General features: G+C 36.3%; 1 protein-coding gene across 4 annotated transcripts in view; it reads left to right on the forward strand.

The window, feature by feature from the left end:
* The window catches only part of NEGR1 (neuronal growth regulator 1), an 886,690-nt gene that overhangs the window by 673,573 nt on the left and 189,944 nt on the right, over positions 1-23,173 (forward strand). For all 4 annotated transcript variants that reach the window (XM_003830589.5, XM_034967555.3, XM_034967545.3 and 1 more), the window contains 2 exons: positions 3,800-3,920; positions 21,332-21,483. In XM_003830589.5, the coding sequence (XP_003830637.1) occupies positions 3,800-3,920; positions 21,332-21,483 (273 nt within the window). The remainder of the gene's footprint in view (positions 1-3,799; positions 3,921-21,331; positions 21,484-23,173) is intronic.

Genomic DNA, 23,173 nt, shown 5'->3' on the forward strand with positions numbered 1-23,173 from the left:
TTTCCATGTGACATTTTAGATATCTTTCCATTTTCGGTGTCCATCGTAGCAGCCCACGAAGCCCTAGATAACAGGATCATGTCCCTTTAACTTGTGTGGTAAAGCACCCAGTGCTGAGCTGTATGTACACTGTACTGCACAAAAGCCTTTTAATGATGAACTAGATTTTGATTTCAGTTCATTACGCCTGGGTTTTCAGGCAATGTTCCGGATTTCATGCTTTTGTTTATAATGAGTCATGGCCCCCTTGACAAACAAGAGAGTAATTAAACTAACCAGGTTACCAATAGAAGCTTGTGATGGATCTCCTCTTGCATATGGTTATTTCATCTTCAATAATAGTTAGATATCATAAAAGATTACAGTCTGTTTGTGTGACAGGAAAGAGAGATTAAAGCCTATGAGAACAATAGTGAAAATACAATCTTACCTGTACCTGTCATGAGCAGTGTCATAATAATTGACAAGTACATGGAGTTTTATTTATAGATTTTTAAATATATTTAATTGGCTTTTGCAGGTGACATGAAATTTTGCTTAACAAAACAATTTTAAAATTATGAAATGATTTCTTGTGTTTGTGAATATACGTATATGTATACACCCATATATAGATGAATGTGTATATATAAGGGTATATATGTATATGTACATTATAAAAGTTATACATATATGATTTATATATATATAAAACTGGGTGTGTGTTTGTGTATATGTGTGTATCTATATTATCTTGTAACAGTTCTCATGCAAACATTTTTTGGAAATATTATTTCATTATTTTTCACCAATTTATTAGCAAGTACTTTAACAAAAATATTTTCTTTGCAATGTTTTCTAGAACTAAAAATAATAAGAATAAAAACACCACAGAGAAATAGAAGTGCAATAATTTCAAAAAGAAGTATTGCCCTTAACAGAAAATGATTATTTCCTAGGGTATTTTTTTAGTTGAAAGGCAATGTTCCATTGTAAGAGTTTTTATAGTTTTCATATGTTGAAAACTATATATTCAGTATTCACTGAATATTGATAAACCATTAAGTGCTGTACTTTTTAATTGCTTTCCAAAGAAATCAAAATACATCCATAGTGCACACTTAGGCCATATTTCTGAATAAACTAGTTTTTGTATCTTCAAGATTCTAGTTGTTGATTAATTTTCTATAGTGTTATTTGAAATATGAATTATAGTACATTAAAAACTTGGCAGAATAGGAAATATTTATGAAAAGATGCATGCATACAACTCCTAATGTTTCCCTCCAAAATTCTTTTTTTTTTTTTTTCGAGATGGAGTTTCGCTTTGGTTGCCCAGGCTGAAGTGCAATGGCAGTCTCAATTCACTGCAACCTCCGCCTCCCGGGTTCAAGCGATTCTCCCGCTTCAGCCTCCCAAGCCTCCCGCTTCAGCTGGGATTACAGGTGCCCACCACTATGCCTGGCTAATTTTTGTAATTTTAGTAGAGACGGGGTTTCACCACGTTGGCCAGGCTGGTCTCGAACTCCTGACCTCAGGTGATCCACCCGCCTGAGCCTCCCAAAGTGCTGGGATTATAGGTGTGAGCCACTGCACACAGCCCCCTCCAAAATTCTTCTATTTACAGTCCTTTTCATCTCAGTCAATAACCTTCCAGCTACTCAAGCCAAATTAAATCACCCTTGACTCCTCTTTTTTTTCTCTATGTCACTTCAGTCTGTCTAGAAATCTTATCAGCTCCAATTTCAGAGTAGACCACAAGCCCGATAACTTTCCACCAGTTGCACTGCTACCACCCTGGCGTGAGCCACCCACCTTCATTTGCCTTGCTTACTGCATTCCCTACTTTATCCCTAGACTTTTATCCTAGCCTCACTATGGTCTTTTCTCAACACAGCAGCCAGAGTCATCTTTTCAAAAAAACAATCAGATTTTATCTGTACTCTGCAGGGGCTCACCATTTGTCTTAGAATAAAAGTCAATTCCTTGAAATGACCTGAGAGGTCCTACCCAGTCTTCCATCCTTTGTTTCTCTTTGGTGTAAACTTGGAATCCACTGAAAATTGTTCCTGTCTCCTCCTACTCTCCTTCTTTCTCTTTGTGTCGGCCACACCAATCTTGCTATTTATTAAACAAACTTGGCTAGCTTCAGCCTCAGTGTCTTACTGCAAGCTGTTCCCTCTTCCTTCAAGGCTCCGTCTCTAAATATCCACATAGCTAAGTCACTCATTTACATCTAGTCTTTGTGCAAGTTTTGCCATCTCAATGAGGCCTACTCAGATTACCCTATCGAAAATAGTATTCCATTCCATTCTCTGATTCCTCTTACCTTGCAACTAGAAGGGTTTTGTTTTTGTTTTACTGTATTGTTTATCACCTTCTAACATTTTATTTAAACTACTTATTTGTGATATTTGCTGTTTATAGCCTGTCTCCCCATTTGTTACCCCATCTAGAATATAAGCTTCATCATGTCAGGGCAATTTACTGCTTTGTTCCTTGAGAAATGCCTGGCACATGTTGACAGCTGAATAACTATGTGAAGGATAAAAAAAAAAGTTATGCTACAAAAAAGCTTTTTAAGCATCACACTGTGCTAGGCACTGTGTAATGATCTTGGAATATACAAAGAATGAATCAGATATTTAACCCTGCCTTCAAGGAACTGAAAAGGAAATCTGGCATACCCATAAATACAGTACATGATACAGTGCAATGCATTTCTTTTTTGTTTTGTTTTGTTTTGAGACGGAGTCTTGCTGTGTCGCCCAGGCTGGAGTGCAGTGGCACAATCTCGGCTCACTGCAAGCTTTGCCCCCTGAGTTCACGCCATTCTCCTGCCTCAGGCTCCCGAGTAGCTGGGACTACAGGTGCCCACCACCATGCCCGGCTAATTTTTTGTATTTTTAGTAGAGATGGGGTTTCACTGTGTTAGCCAGGATGGTCTTGATCTGCTGACCTCGTGGGCCACCCGCCTCGGCCTCCCAGATTGCTGGGATTACAGGCGTGAGCCACCACGCTCGGCCAATGCAATACATTTCTATCAATACATGATAGAAAGTTGATGGTATGAGAGATCCAGATACTCAGAGGCGGGGAAACTTTTTCCAGCTAGAGCAATAGGGAAGAGCATGGGGACACTGATGCCTAATATGGATCTTGAATCTGTGGAAATGGGGAACAACGGCATTCAGGCAGAAGAAACTACATTAAAGAAAAAATCACTAAATTACTAAAGCATAGGGAGGAGGCAGGAAAAAACACAGAATATTTCAAGAGCCCAGGCTTTGAGTTAACATGCCTGACTTCAAAGGCAAATTCTGCAACTAAGTAGCTGTGTGACCTTGACAATTCATTTAACATCTCTGAACTTGACTTTTCACATTTGTAAAATTGAGATAATACCATCAAGCTTAGAGTATTTTTGTGAGGAAATCGAGAATGTAAAGCACCTAGCCCAGTGACTGGCTCCCTGTGATCACTCAATAGATGAGAACTATTACTGCAGTAGAGTTGGACTGGAGTACAGATGAAGTGTTACCCTCACCAATGCCATTTTTCCAGTAGGAAGCAAGGCCAAAATGTATTGCATTTACTCTGCACTCCCTGAAAACATTCATCTATTGTTCAACTTGAAAAATGAAGCTGAAAATGACTAGTCTTGTATTTGAAGCATAAAACACTGAAAATGTGATGCATTGGTCTATCAGGCATAAGATTGCTTTGAATATAGAAGGAATAAAAATATATGTGTGTCATATTTCTGTTGAGGATTATTTTTACTTATCCACTAGTATTTGTTTGTTTGTTTCTTTTGCAGTTGCTCCTACTATTCAGGAAATTAAATCTGGCACCGTGACCCCCGGACGCAGTGGCCTGATAAGATGCGAAGGTGCAGGTGTGCCGCCTCCAGCCTTTGAATGGTACAAAGGAGAGAAGAAGTGAGGACTTTGTGATTATTACTGTGTTCTAAGCACTTTGAGCTAACGTGCTTGTGTTTCAGATACTTACTTTCGGCAATTTCTTTAACTGGCTTGAATGATTCTCAGCAGCCTCCTCTCCAGCAAGCAAACTGAAGGGGCCCACATGGGAGGGATGAGTAGCTAATAGCATCCAGAAGAAATGTCCACTTTGGTTTGTATGATCTCAGAAATGCCTGAAAATCCCCCATCACTGATGCATTTCATTTCTTCCCCTCCCTCCTGAAACTGAGTTGCTGGCAACTCAGTTTATTTGGGAAGTAAACCAGCTCTTAAAGGACGTGAGTACAGCTTCCACAAGAGCACTTCGAAAGCAATAGGAACTGCTCTCTTTGCCTGGCTTCCTTGATAAGCCTCAACCCTTTCACCTGCCTTATTCTCCCACAAGATAGTTTAACATTTTGTTTTACAGAACACTATGTTTTAGATATTCTGTCACTAAAGAGGCTGTAGAGGAGATAAAATACATGCCTAAAGGACTAACCAGTGGGATTTTAGGGCCGCTCTTATTTCAACTCTGTATGATTACTCCCTTGAGAAGACCCAAAAACCTTGGCAAGAGCTACTGAATAAGATAAGACAGGACTTGACAACTTTCTCTTCACTTTCAACCAGTAGGCTCATTCAGACATCTTCAAATTCTGTTATCAATCCATCAAAAAATCACAGGACCCCTGTGGGTAAACTGGAGTCTATAATGCAGAGAAGAGGGAATTACCTATACTGTATAGAGTCTGCGTCAAAACTAGGGAGGAATATATTCAAGCAAATGCTAGGTTAAACCATATGAAATTCCCACTTTCGAAGTCAAAAAAGCCAAATGTTGGCAATTCCATACTGTACAACATATATGTAGGGGGTTTACATACTGTATTAGTCCATTCTCATGCTGCTATAAAAAACTGCCCAAGACTGGGTAACTTATAAAGGAGAGAGGTTTAATTGACTCACAGTCCCACATGGCTGGGGAGGTCACAGGAAACTTACAATCACAGTGGAAGGGGAAGCAAACACTTCCTTCTTCACTAGGCAGCAGGGGAGAGAAGTCCCAAGCAAATCGGGGAAAACCCCCTTATAAAACCATCAGATCTTGTGAGAACTCACTCACTATCACGAGAACAGGATGGGAGAACTGCCCCCATGATCTAGTCACCTCCCATGGGTCTTTCCCCCAACATATGGGGATTACAATTCAAATTAAATTCAGGATGAGATTTTGGGTGGGGACACCTCCAAATGATATCATTTACTTATGTCATGGCTCATAACCAATTGCAGCTAAATATCTGAACAGAAAACTGGTGAAATTATATAAAGACTTAGATATTACCACAAAGGATAAGAACGTATGTGATGCAAGCAGGTATTTTTTTCTGGAACTGGAATCAAAAGATTTGTGGAAGACAATATCCCTTTTTAACATCAACCTTAATAATAAGGGATAATATCCCCATAACAGTCTCATTTCTTCTGACTGGTTTTCCCTAAAAATTTTTTTAGCTATTTTATATGCAACTTCTATAATTTGGGTTGTTAAATTTTTAAATTCTTTTTACTAATTTATATGTTTTTACTAATTCTAAATTTGCCTTTTTATAGCTTAGTAGAAGACTCCATATTTTTATATACTGAGAATTAGATAAACTGGTCTGTGGTCACTCTCATTTCACCCTACAATATTGTACATCTGCCAATATAGCCTTTCTCAGATTTTGATAACCCAGGTTGAGAAGTTTCAGTTTGTAATTATCTATATGGACAAATATCCAGAAAAGTGGTTCTGAATCCTTTATAAGTTATGGAACTCTTTGTTCATGTACAATCTTATTTGGAAGCCCAAGAAGTAATATTTATGAACACAGCACTTCTCGAGTAGATGCTGGGTAAATGGAGCCTCAATTCTACCTGTTCACAACCCTTCTCTAAATTAGGACATCATTGCAGGAGTCCCCCAAATCCCTGGTTCTCTACAAAACACTGTATAAATAACACTGACAGACTATTTTACATACCTTTCAAAGTCACTTTTTAATTTGTGTCATTAATTTCTTAAAAGCTAACAATCAGAGCTCCTTTGTTAAAGGCCATTTTGTTTCCAATATTTTGTGAAGCAATGTCCTGGATTTTTTTTTTTTCTGCTCTCTCTTTTTCTCTTTTCTAAATTCAGCAACCATTGTCAAAAAAAAAAAAAAAAAAAAAAAGCTACAGTAATCCTCGGTCCACTTTCTTGGCCTATAGTAAATATAGAAAAGGGCCAATTGGTGCCCACAATCATAGCTTCAGTGATTTTTTTTTTCCTACTGTAGAGATGGACTACAGCTTTTATTAGATTTTCAAAGGAGTTCAGAACCATTTGCTAAAAAGGAAAAGGTAGATTGATTTTCCCCAATCAATGTCCTCCCCAACACACTCACACGCATAGAATAATGCAGCTGTGAAAATCAAATGCACTTGTGAAAGGCAAACATATTTTCAGTTCAGAGTGAAGCATACATTTATCATCTTTAGGGTTATATTTGAGGCAATACTCAAATTCTCAAATATCATGGTAATGAATAATTTCGTTTCAAAACTTAAGTAAAGCAAAGTTGAGCATATGCAGGGAGTAGGAAAAAGAAGGATTCTGGTTGCTGAATGGTTGCACTCACTATGCAGATTCACCATGAACGCCCAGGCCATTCAATTATTTACTTCATCAAAATCAAAAGCTAGCCAGGCACAGTGGCTCAAGCCTGTAATCCCAGCACTTTGGAAGGCAAAGACGGGTGGATCACGAGGTCAAGAGATCGAGACCACCCTGGCCAACATGGTGAAACTCCATCTCTACTAAAAATACAAAAATTAGCCGGGCATGGTGGCAGGCACCTGTAGTCCCAGCTACTCAGGAGGCTGAGGCAGGAGAATCGCTTGAACCCAGGAGGCGGAGATTACAGTGAGCCGAGATTGCTCCACTGCACTCCAGCCTGGAGACAGAGTGATACTCTCTCTCAACAAAATAAAAAATGAAAAAATAAAAATAAATAAAAAGCTGTCTATTTAGCAAGCATCTGCTATTGGACAGGTAGTGTTCTAAGTTGATAATATTTACCCATTTTACTCTTATAACAAACCTGTAAGGTAAATATTATTATTCTTAACTTTTACCTAAGGAAACCAAAGCATAGAATGCTTTTAAGTAATTTGCACAAGTTCATACAGTTAGCGGCAGAGCTGGGATTTAAACCCAGGAAGTCTTATAAATCTTCATGCAGAGTCCATGGGTTTAACCCCTATACTATGGCACCTAGTGTAGGTCAAGGCCCTTAAGAGTCTATCAAAACTAATTTGAAATGTCAATGTGAAATACCAAGGGCAAAAGCATTTCAAGTTGTTTATGGATTTGCAAAATAAGAAACTGCATGTACAAACACTCACTTATAATTTCCCAATTTATTTAGTCAAGGACACAGAAAAATGGAGTCAAGAGGAACACAGCAGAAACAGATACAGCATGTTTCAGAGTTGTCTTCTTGACCTCTGAGGTCTTTAACTGGGAACATGAAGCTGTCAGAGACCCTGTGAGAGAGGAACAGAGTTTATTTCTGCAAGACCTAGAGTTTTCTTCCCTAGAGACCTTTTTTGATTTGAGGCTCACATAAATAATCAGAAATAACTTATACGATCGCTTTACTTCTATGTAAGAGAATGTTTATAAATATTCATTTATCTTAAATCAAGATCTTCAAAGCCAGCTCTTCATCCAGATAAACATAAACAAATAAATACAAACAAAAAAACAGGCAGTGCCTGAACACCCATAGCCCTATCTCTGCCTGCAGTTCTTCAACATCCTGTAAAGTCCATTTCTGTGTGCTAAGAGCAATCAGCTTAAAACCCCTTAAAAGAAGGATGGTAAAATTAAGCACAATTTAAAGAAAAGAAAGAAATATACACTTACTGAGGAAAAAAAAACAAAACACTTTCCAGTTTCTTTGAATTCTTTTATCTCATTTACTCTTCAGACCTCTGTGAAATAAGATTTTATTATCATCAATTTACTGTTGACAAAACTGAGACACAAGAGACTTCACCTGAAGAGCACTCAGCTTTACGTCACCATCAAAACATTTTAGATGTGATAACCTTTTGGCCCATGTTCTTTCCCTTGTTTCTGATGCCATTATTAGTTATCTATTGCTAAGTAACAAATTAACCCAAAACTTAGCAACTAAAACCAGTAAGCACTAACTATCTCAAGCAGCCTCTGTGGGTCAGGAATCCAGGAGCAGTTTGGCTGGATGGTTATCACTCTGGGTCTCTCATAAGATTGCAGTCAAGATGTCACCTGGTGCTGCTCATCTGAAGGCTTGACTGGGGCTGGAGAATCTGCTTCCAAGATGACTGACCCACATGCCCAACAAGTAGTGCTAGTTATTGGCAGATGGACTCAGTTAATTGCCACGTGGATGTCACCATAGGCGACGAGCTTAATCCAGTATTAGTGATCCAGGAGAGAGCTAGATAGAAGCTGCCATGTCCTTTATAACCTGGTTTCAGAAGTCATGCTCTGTCATATCCATAATATATTATTAGCTACATGGGGAAACCTTATTCAATGTGATTTCATGTCATCAAAAACATTTGCTTAATAGGACTTTGGATGCCCTGAAATTGTCATTGTGAGAGGGGACAGCACAGGGACATGAATATCAAGAGGTGAGAGTCATCTGATGCCATCTTCAAAGATGGCTCCCACACTGTCTCTCTCATGCATTATCTAAGTATTTTTTATATTGGAAATATTAGTCATGTGGCTTTTAGTTTATTCCACCATGAGAGTGGCTAATGTTATATACTAGTTATTAAAATATTACCTCTTAGGATACGGTAGTCATTTTTTAACATGATAGTTTCTTTCAGCACACCTGGAATGAAGAGTATCAATGGGCTTAATTTTACTATGTATTTATTTAAGCCTTGGGAAAATTAGAGTTATAAAGAGAGCCAAATATTTAAACTTTTTTCCTCAATACTGTAGAAGGTTGTTAAGTAGAAATATACTCTTTATATGCATATGCAGTGAAAAGACAATTTCAGAACATCCAAAGTATCATTAAGCAAACGTTTTTGGTGATATGAAATTCAATTAATCTATTGTTTGAGAATAGTACATTCATTTAGGATTAAGGCTAAAAACATGAATTGTAATATACTGGCATTTCAATAGGTATTACAAAAACATAGATCGGTATTACTTTGTGAAGATGGTATTACCATCTTGTCTTAGATGAGATTTTTGTTATTTTGCCTGCACCGTTGAATTCCCTCCTCTTTTTCTAGATTACCTCAAATCCAAGCCTGAGGTCTAGAAATACATGCTTTCTGATTTCTCATGACCATTTTAATTGCTCCAGGCTTTTAGGCAACTGATATGTTAGCTTGACTTAGTCATTTCACAATGTATACATATATAAAAACACTACATTATACCCTATACATATATAAAATTATTATTGGTCAATTAAAAATAAAGTATTAAATAAATGAATAGATTTTAAAAATAGTATTTTACTTACTTTTCCTGTTTTTAGGCAAAGGGCTAATTGTAGAAGTGCTTTTTTGGAATTTTTTAGCTGCAACCGCATTTCTTTCCTATTCCTCTAATATAATTTAATATAGGGATGAAAACGTTGCAAATGAGGTAAATATAAATTACTCCAATGAATGAAAAAGACATTAAAATTATCGATATATTAGTTTAAAAGCTGTGTACCTACAAAATGGAAATTTTTGCATTTGGCAGTGTGGGGCCTATAATATCTTGACTTTTAAGCAACATATTTCAAACTTGGCCTATTCTCTTTTAAGTCATTCCTTATAACACTGCTATAGAAAAAAATGTGATGGTCATTATCATTTTGCCCTGGTGAGAAGGGTTAGTTATCTAGGTGCATAAAATATGCATGCATAGACAAGTACAAAATGTGTGCAGATACGAATGAATGCATAGGAAAATACCTGAAGTCAACCTTGTAGAATATGCCATGTTCACTTTACATAGAGGCATGGTGACCTTTTTCAGTAAGGTTAATGTTAAGTTTCACTTTAGATAACAATTATTTTTCATTCCTGATTTTACAATGGTAACATGAACTTGAGAAATCATAATAAAGAGTAATGACCATTCCTCTCCTCTTTTCTATTCTAAATATTTACTACCTGATTGTCTAAGCAAGCTATAAATTTTATGTGAGTATTCACTTTGCTGCAGGACTGTGGGAGGGTGGGTCTTCTCCCCTTCTTATATTTTTGAGGAAACCAGCAAAACGAGTTAAAATTTTTTTGTATGTAGGAAAATTTTGATTCCCCTTTCTTTACTGTTTTCATGCAATTTATTTATGTCAAAATTATGAATACATTACATTTGCATAGCAGATTATGATTTTCAAGGCTTTATTATGTGTGGTGGCTTTGCAAAATGTTCACATTGTTTCACTTACATAGAGTCAATTCTTAAGCCTGGGGTGCTACATGACAGAGAGAGTAAGAGAGAAAATGCTAGATAGCACATATAATTAAACGGCATGCCTTGCTACTCTACTGCTTCAAAAATACATACCATGGGAGATATGAAACTGGCTCTCCTTCAATGGGTCTTCATTCCCATGTATCTCTGATAGTATGAGCATCTCTCTATTTTTAATGAGGTTTTAATGTTGAAAATGTTTATTTAATGTAACATGGCTCTGAAACAAAGCCAACTACTTTAGTGCTCACTCATAAACAGTGATGTAAAGCAGGGGTCAGCAACATTTTTTAAAACATATATTCCCATGAGTAAAATAAAAAAATTAGCAAAAACTAACAATATTTCCATACTGATTTTTACTTATGGTTATGCATTTCTGAACTAGTGTATTCATGCATTAAATGACCTGAGACAGAAAATTTTAAAAATGAGATAAGAATACAATACAAATGGACCTTCTGTTATTTTTTTCTCACACTCCAACTAGTCATTTATTTCTACTTTAAGATACTTGCTTTCCATTTTGGAAACTATTGTAAAGTATGGTAGTTTGAAACAAGGAGTTTAAGGAATTTTCAAGATTAATTTTAACAACATGCAACTTTACCTTATATGCTGATTTTGCTATCTTATAACACATATTTTACAACTTACTACATACTATCTTACTCATTCCTTGTATAATTCTAACCGGATTACATATGATAATAAAAACTGTATCTTTTGATGGTGAAATGACTTGAAGGAAAGCAGACCTAATTTCCAGACTCCTATGTCAGGATATCTCTCTTCTAGATTTTACATTACAAGTTTGATTATTCAGAAAGGACTAGAAGTACATTCTGTTTCTCTTTTGCTTTTATCTTATCATTCACAAGGTGGTTCTTACCAATGTAGGCAGTTATATGCAACGTAGGCAGTTATATGTTTTGATTTAGAAGAGTACTAGAAATAACCTTATTACCATTTCAGATTAACAGTGATCTTCTCTTCTAACTTCAGATTTCACTTCTTCATTCACCTGTAAGATAATTTGAAAAGTTTCACTTCTTCATTAATCTGTGAGATAATTTGTAAAGGAAAGAAAAGTTCCTGAATTGAAGAAACTTGCATTTCTAGTGTTATCTCATTATTATATTTTGCTATGTCGTGTTATGTTGCTTATTATTTTATTTATTTCATTTGATGATATTTCTTTTAATAACCAATGTGGTGTCAGTACAACTCTTACCACGTTTGTGACGACTTTAACATTCAAGGCCAGAGATGCAAATAAATATATGAAATAACTGAAAGCATTTCAGCTACTGGGAACTGAAGAGCACATGCCCGTGTGAGACACAAATACATATTATTACATTGAAAACATTGGGTCAAACAAAGATGAAAGTGGGCCACCTCCAGTTTATATCCTGTGACTTAGAGTGTAGGATTTGTCATAAAAATCAGCAAAATGAAATAAGTACTAAGTAAGAAAATTTTCAGGGAACCCTAAGCCAAGACCTGTGAAAGTGCACAGTAAGAGCCCATTCAACTCAAATAAAAGGGTTACAGAATACTTCAGGGCAAATGTAGCTTTTTTGCTGGATGCCAAAGGATGAGTAGCACTTCCAAACATTCCACGGGGTTAAGAATAATCATGGGCAAGAGAAGAACGTGATCAATGTCATGTAAGCATTATGCGGAAGGTTTTTAAATGTCTTGGTGTGCAGGATATGAAATCAGGTATAACAGGAGTTAGGGCTAGAAAGGCACCTTAGGGAAAGACTTGGAGGGTCTTAAATGTTACAAGGCATTTGGACTGGATTCCAGAAGTATTGGAAAGCTATTGAGAGGATTTTCAAGAGTACTAAAACAATCTAGTCTCTTTTTTGTGTGTAGCAGTAGTTTAATTTAATTAATTAATTTATTTATTTTAGATTCAGCAGGTACATGTGCAAGGCTGTTATATGGGTATATTGCATAATGGTGAGGTTTGGGTTTCTAGGGCACCCGACATCCAAATAGTGAACATTGTACTCAATAAGTAATTTTTCATCCCTCACTCCCCTCCCAGCCCTCCCACTTTTGGAATCCTCAGTGTCTATTTTCCATTTTTATGTCCATGTGTACCCATTTTTTAACTCCCACTTATAAGTGAGAATGCAGTATTCGATTTTCTGTTTCTGAGTTATTTCACTTAGGATAATGGCCTATAACTCCATCCATGTTGCTGCAAAGGACATGATTTTATTCTTTTATATGGCTGCATAGTATTTCACTGAATATATGTGCCACATTTTCTTTATCCAATCAACCATTGACGGATGCTCAGGTTGATTCCATGACTTCGCTATTGTGAATACTGCTATGATAAACATACAAGTGCAAGTGGCTTTTTAATATTATTATTTGTTTTCCTTTGTTTAGTGGAATTGCTGGGCCAAATAGTAGCTCTGCTTTTATTTATTTGAGACATCTCCATAGTGTTTTTCATGGAAGCTGAACTAATTTACATTTCTACCAGTCATGTACAAGCATACCATTTTCTCCACATCCACACCAACATCTGTTGTTTCTTTGACTTTTTAATAATAGCCATTTTGACTGGTGTGAGGTGGTATTTCATTGTGGTTTTAATTTGCATTTCTCTGATGATTAGTGAAGCTGAGCATTTTGTGTATGCTTGTTGGCAGCTTGTATGTCTTCACAAAATATTTCTTAGAGTAGTTGGAAGAAATGGATGGGAAAGTTAAAATATGGCTTAGAGTATTAGATATGCAGTTAAAAAGCAAGAGAGAAGAAAGGTAGTATTTGCTTATTTCCGTGACTAATTGGATATAAGGAAAGGAAAATTTGAACGTAATTCTATGTTTTCCATCTAGACAACAAGATAAAGAGTGAAGCCACTGGCTGAGGCTGGAACACAGGAAGAAAGTTTAGGGAGGGACCACACTCAGTTCGGTTTGGGACATACTAGAATCAAGGGGTTAGTACTGCACACACAGAGTCTACCCATAAACAGCTGGAATTAGGTTGTGTTTTTAAAATGCGTAATGATCTTTCTAAAATAAATAGTTGATCTTACACTTTATGTATGAAGCCTGTCGGTGTTTCTTCACTGTCCCTGGAATAAAGTCCTCACAACAGAGGGTGGTATGTAGGTTTCTTCACATTCTGGCCCCTGTATTCCACTCTGGCTATGAATCTTGCCATTCTACCCTCACACAACACGAGCTGTGGCTATCCTGAAATATTTCCATTCCCAGACTTTGATATGAGCTCTCTCTTTCAGGCCTCTTCACATGTTGGCTCCTTTGTTTGTAAGCCCCTTCCACTCACATACCCATTCCTGGCTGCCTTTGGCTGGCAGCCTTCCACTACCTAGTCCTTCAGTCTCCATGGGGATGTCAACTTCTCCAGGAAAGCTACCACAACGAGATGTTTTCTACCTGGGGAGGGAGCTCTTCAAATGTACCCTCATGGGCTCACATCTAACAAGCACTTATTAAACTAAACACAACCTATTTTACTTTTTCATCTCTCTGGCTAAGCTCTAAATCTACCTGGAAATGAGGATTCTGCCTTGTTCACTATCATGTCCCCAACGCTTATCATGGTATTTGGCATGAATGATACACTCTGTTGGAAGACTGTGTTATAGCCTTTTACTAAATATAAAATAGAGCCATTCTTATTTTAACACACTTTCAAGTTGGTGAGAGACTATTAGTACAAATGAATCCTGTCACCTTAGATTGCAGGACATTGTAAACCCAATATATGATCAGAGAAAGGAAGCTGATTTCTGTTGCTCAATTCTGGCTTCTCAGGATTTTTTCTTTGTGAATATAGTTTCTGAGAAATGGTTGTGCTGTTATATTATGGGGTAATATTTTACATTAAAATCATGGGCATATTGATATTAGAAAAATAGTTCAAGTGGTGGGGAGAAATCCAGTCATAGGCCAGGTTGCCAGGGATACAGGAACTCACAGCAGTCAGGGGGGCTTGACATCTGTACTGTAGCCATTGTTTATTTAATGTAGGGTTAAAAGGGAATATCCTCCCATGCGAATCAAATTGTCACAAGGAAAGCAGCCCAAATATCTCTAATCTAAAATTATTAATTTCATTAAAATTGATAAAGTAAACAAGACATGCATTTTAAATAGCTTAATAAAGTCTAGATTCATTAAAGTGTTCTAATATATTATAATAACATTAATTTATTCAAATGCACAACTAAAGATAGATACCCCTTGGGGCTAAGACAGTGATGCATGATATTCTTCAACCTGTTCCTAGGAATAAATGATATCATATTGTTTTCAAGCCTTAAGTATCAAGCAGCACAATAAACCAGTAGGTTGCCATAGCAGCATATTCACATAAATTTTCGTTTCTCTCTGGTATCTAGCAGTTCTTGCTCTCCTCCTCTGTTTCACTTTTCTTTTTTGTTAAATCTGTGAAAAGCTTAGATGAGATTGATGATGCACATGTAATTGATACTGAGTTTGGCACATCTTGAAATCAGGATGCCATGATCTTTTCAGTCACTCTCCTAGATCTTTTCTTTAAAAATAATTTCCTGAATGCTCAATATTTAATATTTTTCTGCCAACTGAGAGGAAATGTATCTGTTCTAAGAAACAGACTCTATCATTGAACAATAACACCTATCATAATCTAGTGCCTACTGCATTTGGCATATATGTGCATAAATATTACACATTAAATATTTTTAAAAACATTTTAACATTAACACTTTGTGATTGGCTTCATTTCTCCCATTTCACAGATGAAAAAACTAAGAATTATAAAAATATAAAAACAATTCATTCAGACAAGCATGCAACAATTACTCTATACCTATTAAGAATCCAACACTATAGTACATGCTTAGAATACAGTGAATAACAAAATCAACCTTGAACCTTGCCCTAACAGAGTTATACTCTAATGAGGAAGATAGACATTAATAAAAAATCACACAAATATATGAAAACTTAAAGCTGAAATGATGTTAGAAAAAGAAGTATTTGATGTTATGATGATAATTTGGCCAAGCCAAGCAGAATACAATAACCCCATACCATCACGATAACTGGAACTTTACAGAGAATTTTAGGATTACTCTAAAATACTGCATTCTTGTCATTTGGATCGGTTGCATTTTTCTTCCATTCTTGACTATATTCTACATATACACTATGAGGAGGGACTTTCTTCCATCCAAATATTTAGTGAACCTAGAGGAAGAAAAACAAACAGTAATTGATGCTGAGAGTGTATGTATGTTGCAGAGAGTGTGAGCAGGGAAGGAGGAGAGAACCTACTCTATGTTTCTCATCTCAGGCTACAAGAAGCCTGGAAGGCTGACTATGGGAAGCTAGACACAGCTGCTCTAAAAGCCTGCACTGAAAGACATAACTAAGCCCCAAATACATAGTCAAGAGGCTTCTGGTCCAGAGATATATCCAGATAGTATAGTTTTTTTAGTTAATTTTTTACCCATTAGACTCACCTCTGGATCAAACCTGGCTTTCCTGGCATAGGTGCCACATACCACTTGGCTATTTAGCTCCCTTGGTTTTATTCCCTGGCTTGACTCGATTTTCTTGAAGTATCCATGATTTCTGATTTGTCTCTCCAAACTTAGATACAATATCCTGGTTTCTACTTAGCGATTTGAATGTCAATTGCTACTTTCGGAGGGTACCAGTAATCAGAGGACCTATATTTAAATCTTGATTCTGCCATTTATCAGATGGTGCAAGATAAATTAACCTAATCTTCTTAAATGTCTGTTTTCTCACCTATAAAATGGGACTAATAACAACTACCTCCTAGGATTGCTGTGAAGATTTGTTGATATGTACATTTCAACATGCTTAAAGTTTTCTGCGTGTCAATTTTTCACAGTCGTAACACGAAAAATTATTGTGTACAGTGCTGAATTTTTTTTTTAATTTTGGGATGGAGTCTCACTCTGTTGTCCAGGCTGGAGTGCAGTGGCAGGATCTCGGCTCACTGCAACCTCCGCCTCCTGGGTTCAAGCAATTCTCCTGCCTCAGCCTTCCGAGTAGCAGGGACTACAGGCGCCCACTGGGATTACCACGCCTGGCTAATTTTTGTATTTTTAGTAGAAACGGGGTTTCACCCTGTTGGCCAGGCTGGTATAGAACTCCTGACCTCAAATGATCCACCCGCCTCGGCCTCCCAAAGTGCTGGGTGAGCCACCATGCCCAGCCATAATGCTGAAAATTTTTAGTATGAGATTACTTGAGTCATAAATGTATTGAGAACAGATAAAATGTCCCACATACATAAAGCATTCCTGGTCACATTGAAAAGACTAGAAATACAGTCTGATTCACAGCCTACACACACACACACACACACACACACACAGAGAGAGAGAGAGAGAGAGAGACATATATATATAAGTAAAACTCCATCCTTGAGAAAGGCATGATAGGATGTGTTGTGGAAGGGACCTGTATGCTATCTTAACGTCATCTTCAGAGTTTCAGGTAGAACTACGGTCCTTGAGATAATAACTATGTCATAATTTTCCTCTATGGTTCCTAACTCTCTTTCAGCATAGAAGGCATTTAATCGTAATTTGATAACCAAATAAAACCTCATTTTTGTTAAGTCCATATAAGAGTTCTACCATCACTCATGACTTTTTCTAAATCTTTCTCTTTTGTTTTAATTTGAGCTGTATCTTTAGTTCACACAACATCTTGGAATTCTACAAGCCTACAGTCTATTGCTGACATTAACATTCCTTGTCTTTGTAAATAAAACTTTTATGATTCAAGGGTTAACTTACCCCACCATCTAATACCAAAGATTGATTAATAAGACCATATTAATCTGCCCACTCATATAAAATGATATATCATTATCATGTTCTCTCATAATTCCAGTCTGATAAAAGATTTATCATTATTTGAGAATGCCTCCCTCACTCTTATTCCAAGTTATTCTAATATTTAAAATGTTGTCTGATACTTCTTAATATATATGTCCTACATTAGGAATGAAGTCTTTCTGAGGCTGTTTTCATCTGCAAGTTGATTTCTCTAGAGATATCTGTTGTTATTCCTGACCTGGAAAGACAGATAGTGAACAATAGTCTTAAAATGTGGATTGAGACTGGATTTATATATAAAATGAATGAGGTCCAGTGCAGCTGCTCCATTTATTAATATTTTTGCAATCTTAACAATCAGTGCTCATGGCTATGTGGCCAGTTTTTTGGGGTGATGTTGCTGCAGGCTTTTCTGGTCATCCCAGATAGCTGCTGCCTGGAGGGAGGTTATGACTGTAAAGTTTCTGTCCATTTTGTGAGACAGAAATATAAGTATCCGTAGTTATCAGCAGGCTTTCCATGTGCTACTTCTGACTGACACTAGAAAATATAGGGGACTATTCTAATTCAGAACTAGTTAGTGGGTTGGGCTGTGTCACTTACGAGCTGACAGCCTTGGCTAGCAAAGCAAATAGCCTGTGGTTCACAGATTTATGAGGCATTGGCAAAAGCCAGAAGGGAGAAGAGGAGTGAGAGTTATGGTTCTCAATGTGGAGCAAACTTCTGTTGGTGTCAGAGAGTAGAGGACAGCAGGGTCCACAGAAATAGAAGGATCTTATAACTATATTCCCTATGATAAAAACACAATGAAGAAAAATGACCAGGTATTTCCAAGTAGGCACCATATAGTACTGATCTATGCTGAAGAAATGGATGCCACATTTAACTCCGAGCTCTACAGAATTTGTTTCTCCTTTTTTTTTTTTTATGGCAGGGAGGGGCAGGGTTTGGCAGGGGCTATAAGAAAGCATATTTCATTGTATAATCTAAGTCAATATAAGAATGATTCTTTTTACAGAAATAAAGTTATAGACAATCATATTAGAATAAATCAAATTTGTAAAGAAAAACATGTCATCGATTAGAGAGCTCTTTTATCATTATTTGGTTTTAGTCAAGGAGTGAATCACATTAGGGTCATATATGCTGGAGCTTCTAGCTGTGGCTCAAATTTATATATCCAGTAATTAAGGGTAGATATGTTTATATTAACAAGTTCCCCACAGTGACCAAAATACCCTTCTGTTGTAAACACCTGTTTATGTGCTGGATTCTTCTCCTTGGCTCGGACCTTCTCAAGAGCAGAGATCATGGGTTGCCCAGTCTTGTCCCTAGTCACTCAGCCAGCATAGAGCTCATCTTTGTAGCAATTTAATGAATATTTTCAGAATTGATTTGAATAATTGAGAAAGCCCATCTTCATACCCCAGAACTCTCCAGGAAAATCACAAAAGTACATTCTCTAGACATATACACCGTATCAGAAGTCACTCTCCCACAAAGTCAGCTTTGCAAAGTCCTTCTTCCAGCCATCTACCAGATGAAGATAGGTTCTTACGTGATGTTTGAGGAGTTAGCACTTCTAAAACACACAACTACAGAAGAAAGTAAGCTTTAGATTTCTCTAGTAATTTCAGAAAAGTAGCTTTCCCCAGAGGGAAGAAAATTCCCTTGGGGAACTTAGTTTTCTTTTTTATTGGCCATAATAACCTGCCTGGCTGATCCGAGTAGCAGGGGTTGGAGCACTAATGCTCCACTCTGGTAAGGATGCACACGGTACTGCTGGCCAGAGGCCCAAAATGGGCCCACACATACAGAGTATGGATGCACTACATGATTCAGCAACATCTGTGGCTGTGCCTTCAGATACATTTAAGGGCAGGGAACTGGAAGCTAATTCACCCAGAAAGACAGAAAGACAGCCATAAGGAACATAAGCATATAGTGCCATGGAGTGTCTGAATTTACTTCCTCAAGTATTTCCCCTGGGTCTAGCCAGTTGAAGGCCCTGATTAATTTCTCTCTCAACTCTTCGGCAGGTAAATAGTCCTACTTTTGGTCGATGGAGCACAACAGGGATTTAGTAGTCTAGGGAGTTTCTGAGTCTTCTGGAGAATGTGTCTATAACAAAGATACAGGCAAATTTAAGTTATAATGCTGAAACTTGCAAGGCAATGAAACTGGTTTTTTACACAGCATATATACTGATTAGTTAAAAACGAAGTTGTTAATGTGATGCAGAAAAATATATAATAATGACTGGGGGAATTTAGCATAAATGTTGCTAGGCTAAAAATATGAGACAGAAGAATAAAAGCTGCCATATCCATGATATTTTATGCCCTATTATCTTATGTCAGAGTTGGAGATCATTAAATTTATTGCTCAAGCTAAAGTTTGTTCAATGTTTATTTAACTCACAGTTTTATTAATCTGATTAAAGTTTGCATTTGGGGTAAGCCAAATTCAGCTATTACATGAAATATAAGTAATTCCCAGAGTAATCAAGTATGACTGCTCATTTTAATCTGCATTTAACTACAGTATATTTCATCTAAATTCAGGTGCAAGCCACACAGTATAATGCAAAGGAGTTCAAATTGAACTCTCAGGGGATGCCATTTATTAGCATTTTCATAATTTAAAAAAATACAAAAACTTGAACACATTAAAGAGAGAAAAACTACCATGCCATTTGGACTATCAGTTTACATAGCCTATGTTGTGATCAGTGCATCTCCTTTGCAATAAACTTGGGGTAAATTGTGTAGAAGTTATTATCAAGTTGACATACTCATTGTAGGAAAATTTATATTTAAAGAGATAATTTCTTGAAGAGGTGACTGAAGCGGGCTTACTAATGCCTATGTTGAGGGAACATCACCTGAATATCATTGACCTTTGTACTATTTATTATGTATATAGGATATCACTATTAAGTGCTTTGTAGGATTCAAATATCAGAGAAAGCATGTGCATTTAGCCTTTCCTTTTGAGGAATTTAAAACAATTCAATTTATTTGCTTTGAAAAGACTTGTATATATGGAAACTGCTAGAGAGAATAGTACAAAAGAAACATACAGAGAGAGAGATAAGAGTCCTTTAAGATAAATTAGAAAAAGAGAGATAAGTCTTAGGTTAGACCTAAATGAGGAAGGAAGAATCTGACTAGCAGAAATAGAAGGTACAAGAGATAGGCTACAGATTTAGAAAAAGGGTGAAGCAGAAGTAGGTACAACATGCATTGAGAATGGTGAAGCCATGTCAGCCTATTTCAGAGTGAGGGCCTCTGGTGGTAAATCCAGAGACTGTTGGACAATTAGTTTGAATTTGGGTATAGCTGAATACCATACTGAAGTCCAGAGAGTTTTAAAGTCTTTCCATGGCACATTCCTAAAATGTGGCAGTGATGGGACTCAACTTTAAATGCTATCTCCAATACTATATGACTGTCTCTTTCTAGGTTTAATGGAAGTTGTCTGTCTGGGTTGTACAAGAGTAAAGTGGTGTTGACTCTGGACTCAGAACTATCCTATCACAGTTGTAGGGTTAACTTTCAAGGGAGTTATTTAATAATATCTGAAATGACCCAGACATACTCTGGCCAGCTTACCTAGAAACCATCAGTTTGTACTTTCAGTGGAATCTTTATATTTATTTCCCTTAAACTCCTTCCTGACTTTAATAGATGAGATATTATTGGTATGGTATGTTTCATTTTCTAAAATATGTAACAGTGCCTAAATAGGACATGTAGCTATCCAAGCTCAGTTTGTTATATAGCACAAATAATCCCACAGGAACAATCTACAGCTGACATGCAACCTCACCTCCCCCAAATCTACTAATGTAAGTGAAATGTAAATTGCACCATTATCACCTTATATGCTAACGTCAGCGTAGTTGAATTGTCTATGGGTTGCCATGACAACCCCAGCTAAGATAAAAATGAAACTGGTATTCACAATACATATTTACCTAGAGCTTATTTTGTCTTCTAGGCTCTTCAATGGCCAACAAGGAATTATTATTCAAAATTTTAGCACAAGATCCATTCTCACTGTTACCAATGTGACACAGGAGCACTTCGGCAATTATACTTGTGTGGCTGCCAACAAGCTAGGCACAACCAATGCGAGCCTGCCTCTTAACCGTAAGTAATGCAATGGTACCAAAATGCTTCCAGGGGCCTCTGGGCCCCTATCCATCTGTAGAGATAAAACCTAAGAATGGAGTACGTTCATTTTAAAACTCAACCTGATGTGACACATTCCTTATACGTCACACATTCCTTACACATGGAAACTTTGCTCCCAAATCATATAGTTGTCCAAGGATTTTATAATCCCTGTAGAAGTCGACATGTGTTTAAAAAAATATGTTAGAGCTGAGAAAGGAAAAAATACATAAATAATAGGGCTAACTGAAAAAGTGTCTTTTGGCTGAAGTCAGTAGATTTGGTGAGATTTTGTTGTTTTTTAAATGTATTGCATATTCTTGAAGTATAGATTAACATGGCTTGAATTTACTCTTGGTTGGTTTTCATAAAACATTCATCTTGGGGTAGCCAGAATTTCACAAGCCATACATAAAATGAAACAGTAAGTAAATGATGATGGACAAAATATTTTATCCATATAGATAACATTTTTACTCAAAATTGTATTTTAAAATAAAACTTAAGATTTTATTCAAATAAATACTACATTTCTAATGTATCTTACTTCCTAAGGACTAAAAATTAATAAAGAAGCACAAACACAAGGATCGGGTAAAAGGATAGAAACCTCCATGAATGTTTCCTCCTATAATTAATTTTACTGCTGTTTAGAAGCTGAGTAACCAACAAATTGTTGCAGCCACAAAATATTCTTAATTTTGAAATCAAATGTTTCTCAAAATGTTCAAAGAAGACTAGAGTATACTGTCTTTTCAGTGCCACAAAGTTATCTGAATTATCCTTATCTCTTAGAGTTAATATTTTGTAGTAACTTGACAAATGTATATTTGTCTTATGATCCTGTTATAGTAAGCTATCTCTGAAAAATGCAAATATTGTATAGTTCATCATAAATATCATTTACGTTTTGCAGAAATGGGGATGGGATATATGATGTTCCTACAACTTAAAAATATACTGTAATAAGTTTCCATGATTTATGAGCTTTAATTACCGTAATTTAAGAACACTGATGTGAAATAAAACATATCAGTTTATATTACATCTTTTATTATCCCAGCCTAATATCCTTTAGCACTCGATTTGAAAGAAAAACATTGCTTGCCATGCAATAGTTATAGTATAATATGCTTGCTTAAGTTCCTTCCATGAGGATGATTTATTTAGTGAAATTATGAATAATATAAACCATTGAAAATATTATAAAGCAGTGTGAATTCCAATTTAATGTAAATATTGATACTTCTTTGGTATATTATTAATATTTTAAATGGTTTAAATATTCAAGCACTTGAAAGAATAAATGAATTAACACGGCAAAGTAAAGAAAAATTTAAGGCTTAATAACATATTAAGTTTTGCTATTTAAATTTCTAAATTACATTCTGATTTTCAAAACTGAAACATTAATGAATGTGAAAAATTAGGAACAAATGCCACTTGTGTAAACATTTGTTTTACTCTGGCAATCTTAACACAAATGTCTGGAAATAATATAGTGCTGAAAAGGCTTCTAAACGTAGTGCCTTCAGAAGAGACTCTCATCATCTCTCTCTGCCATTGACTTGCTGTATGCTGAGGTGCTATTAAGTACGTACAATTTGATTAATTTGTTAATAAAGGCAAATGTGAAAATCTTGTCTGTAATTATGAACATAGCCCT

Source organism: Pan paniscus, chromosome 1, assembly GCF_029289425.2.
Source record: "Pan paniscus chromosome 1, NHGRI_mPanPan1-v2.0_pri, whole genome shotgun sequence".
Classification (NCBI taxonomy): Eukaryota; Metazoa; Chordata; class Mammalia; order Primates; family Hominidae; genus Pan; species Pan paniscus.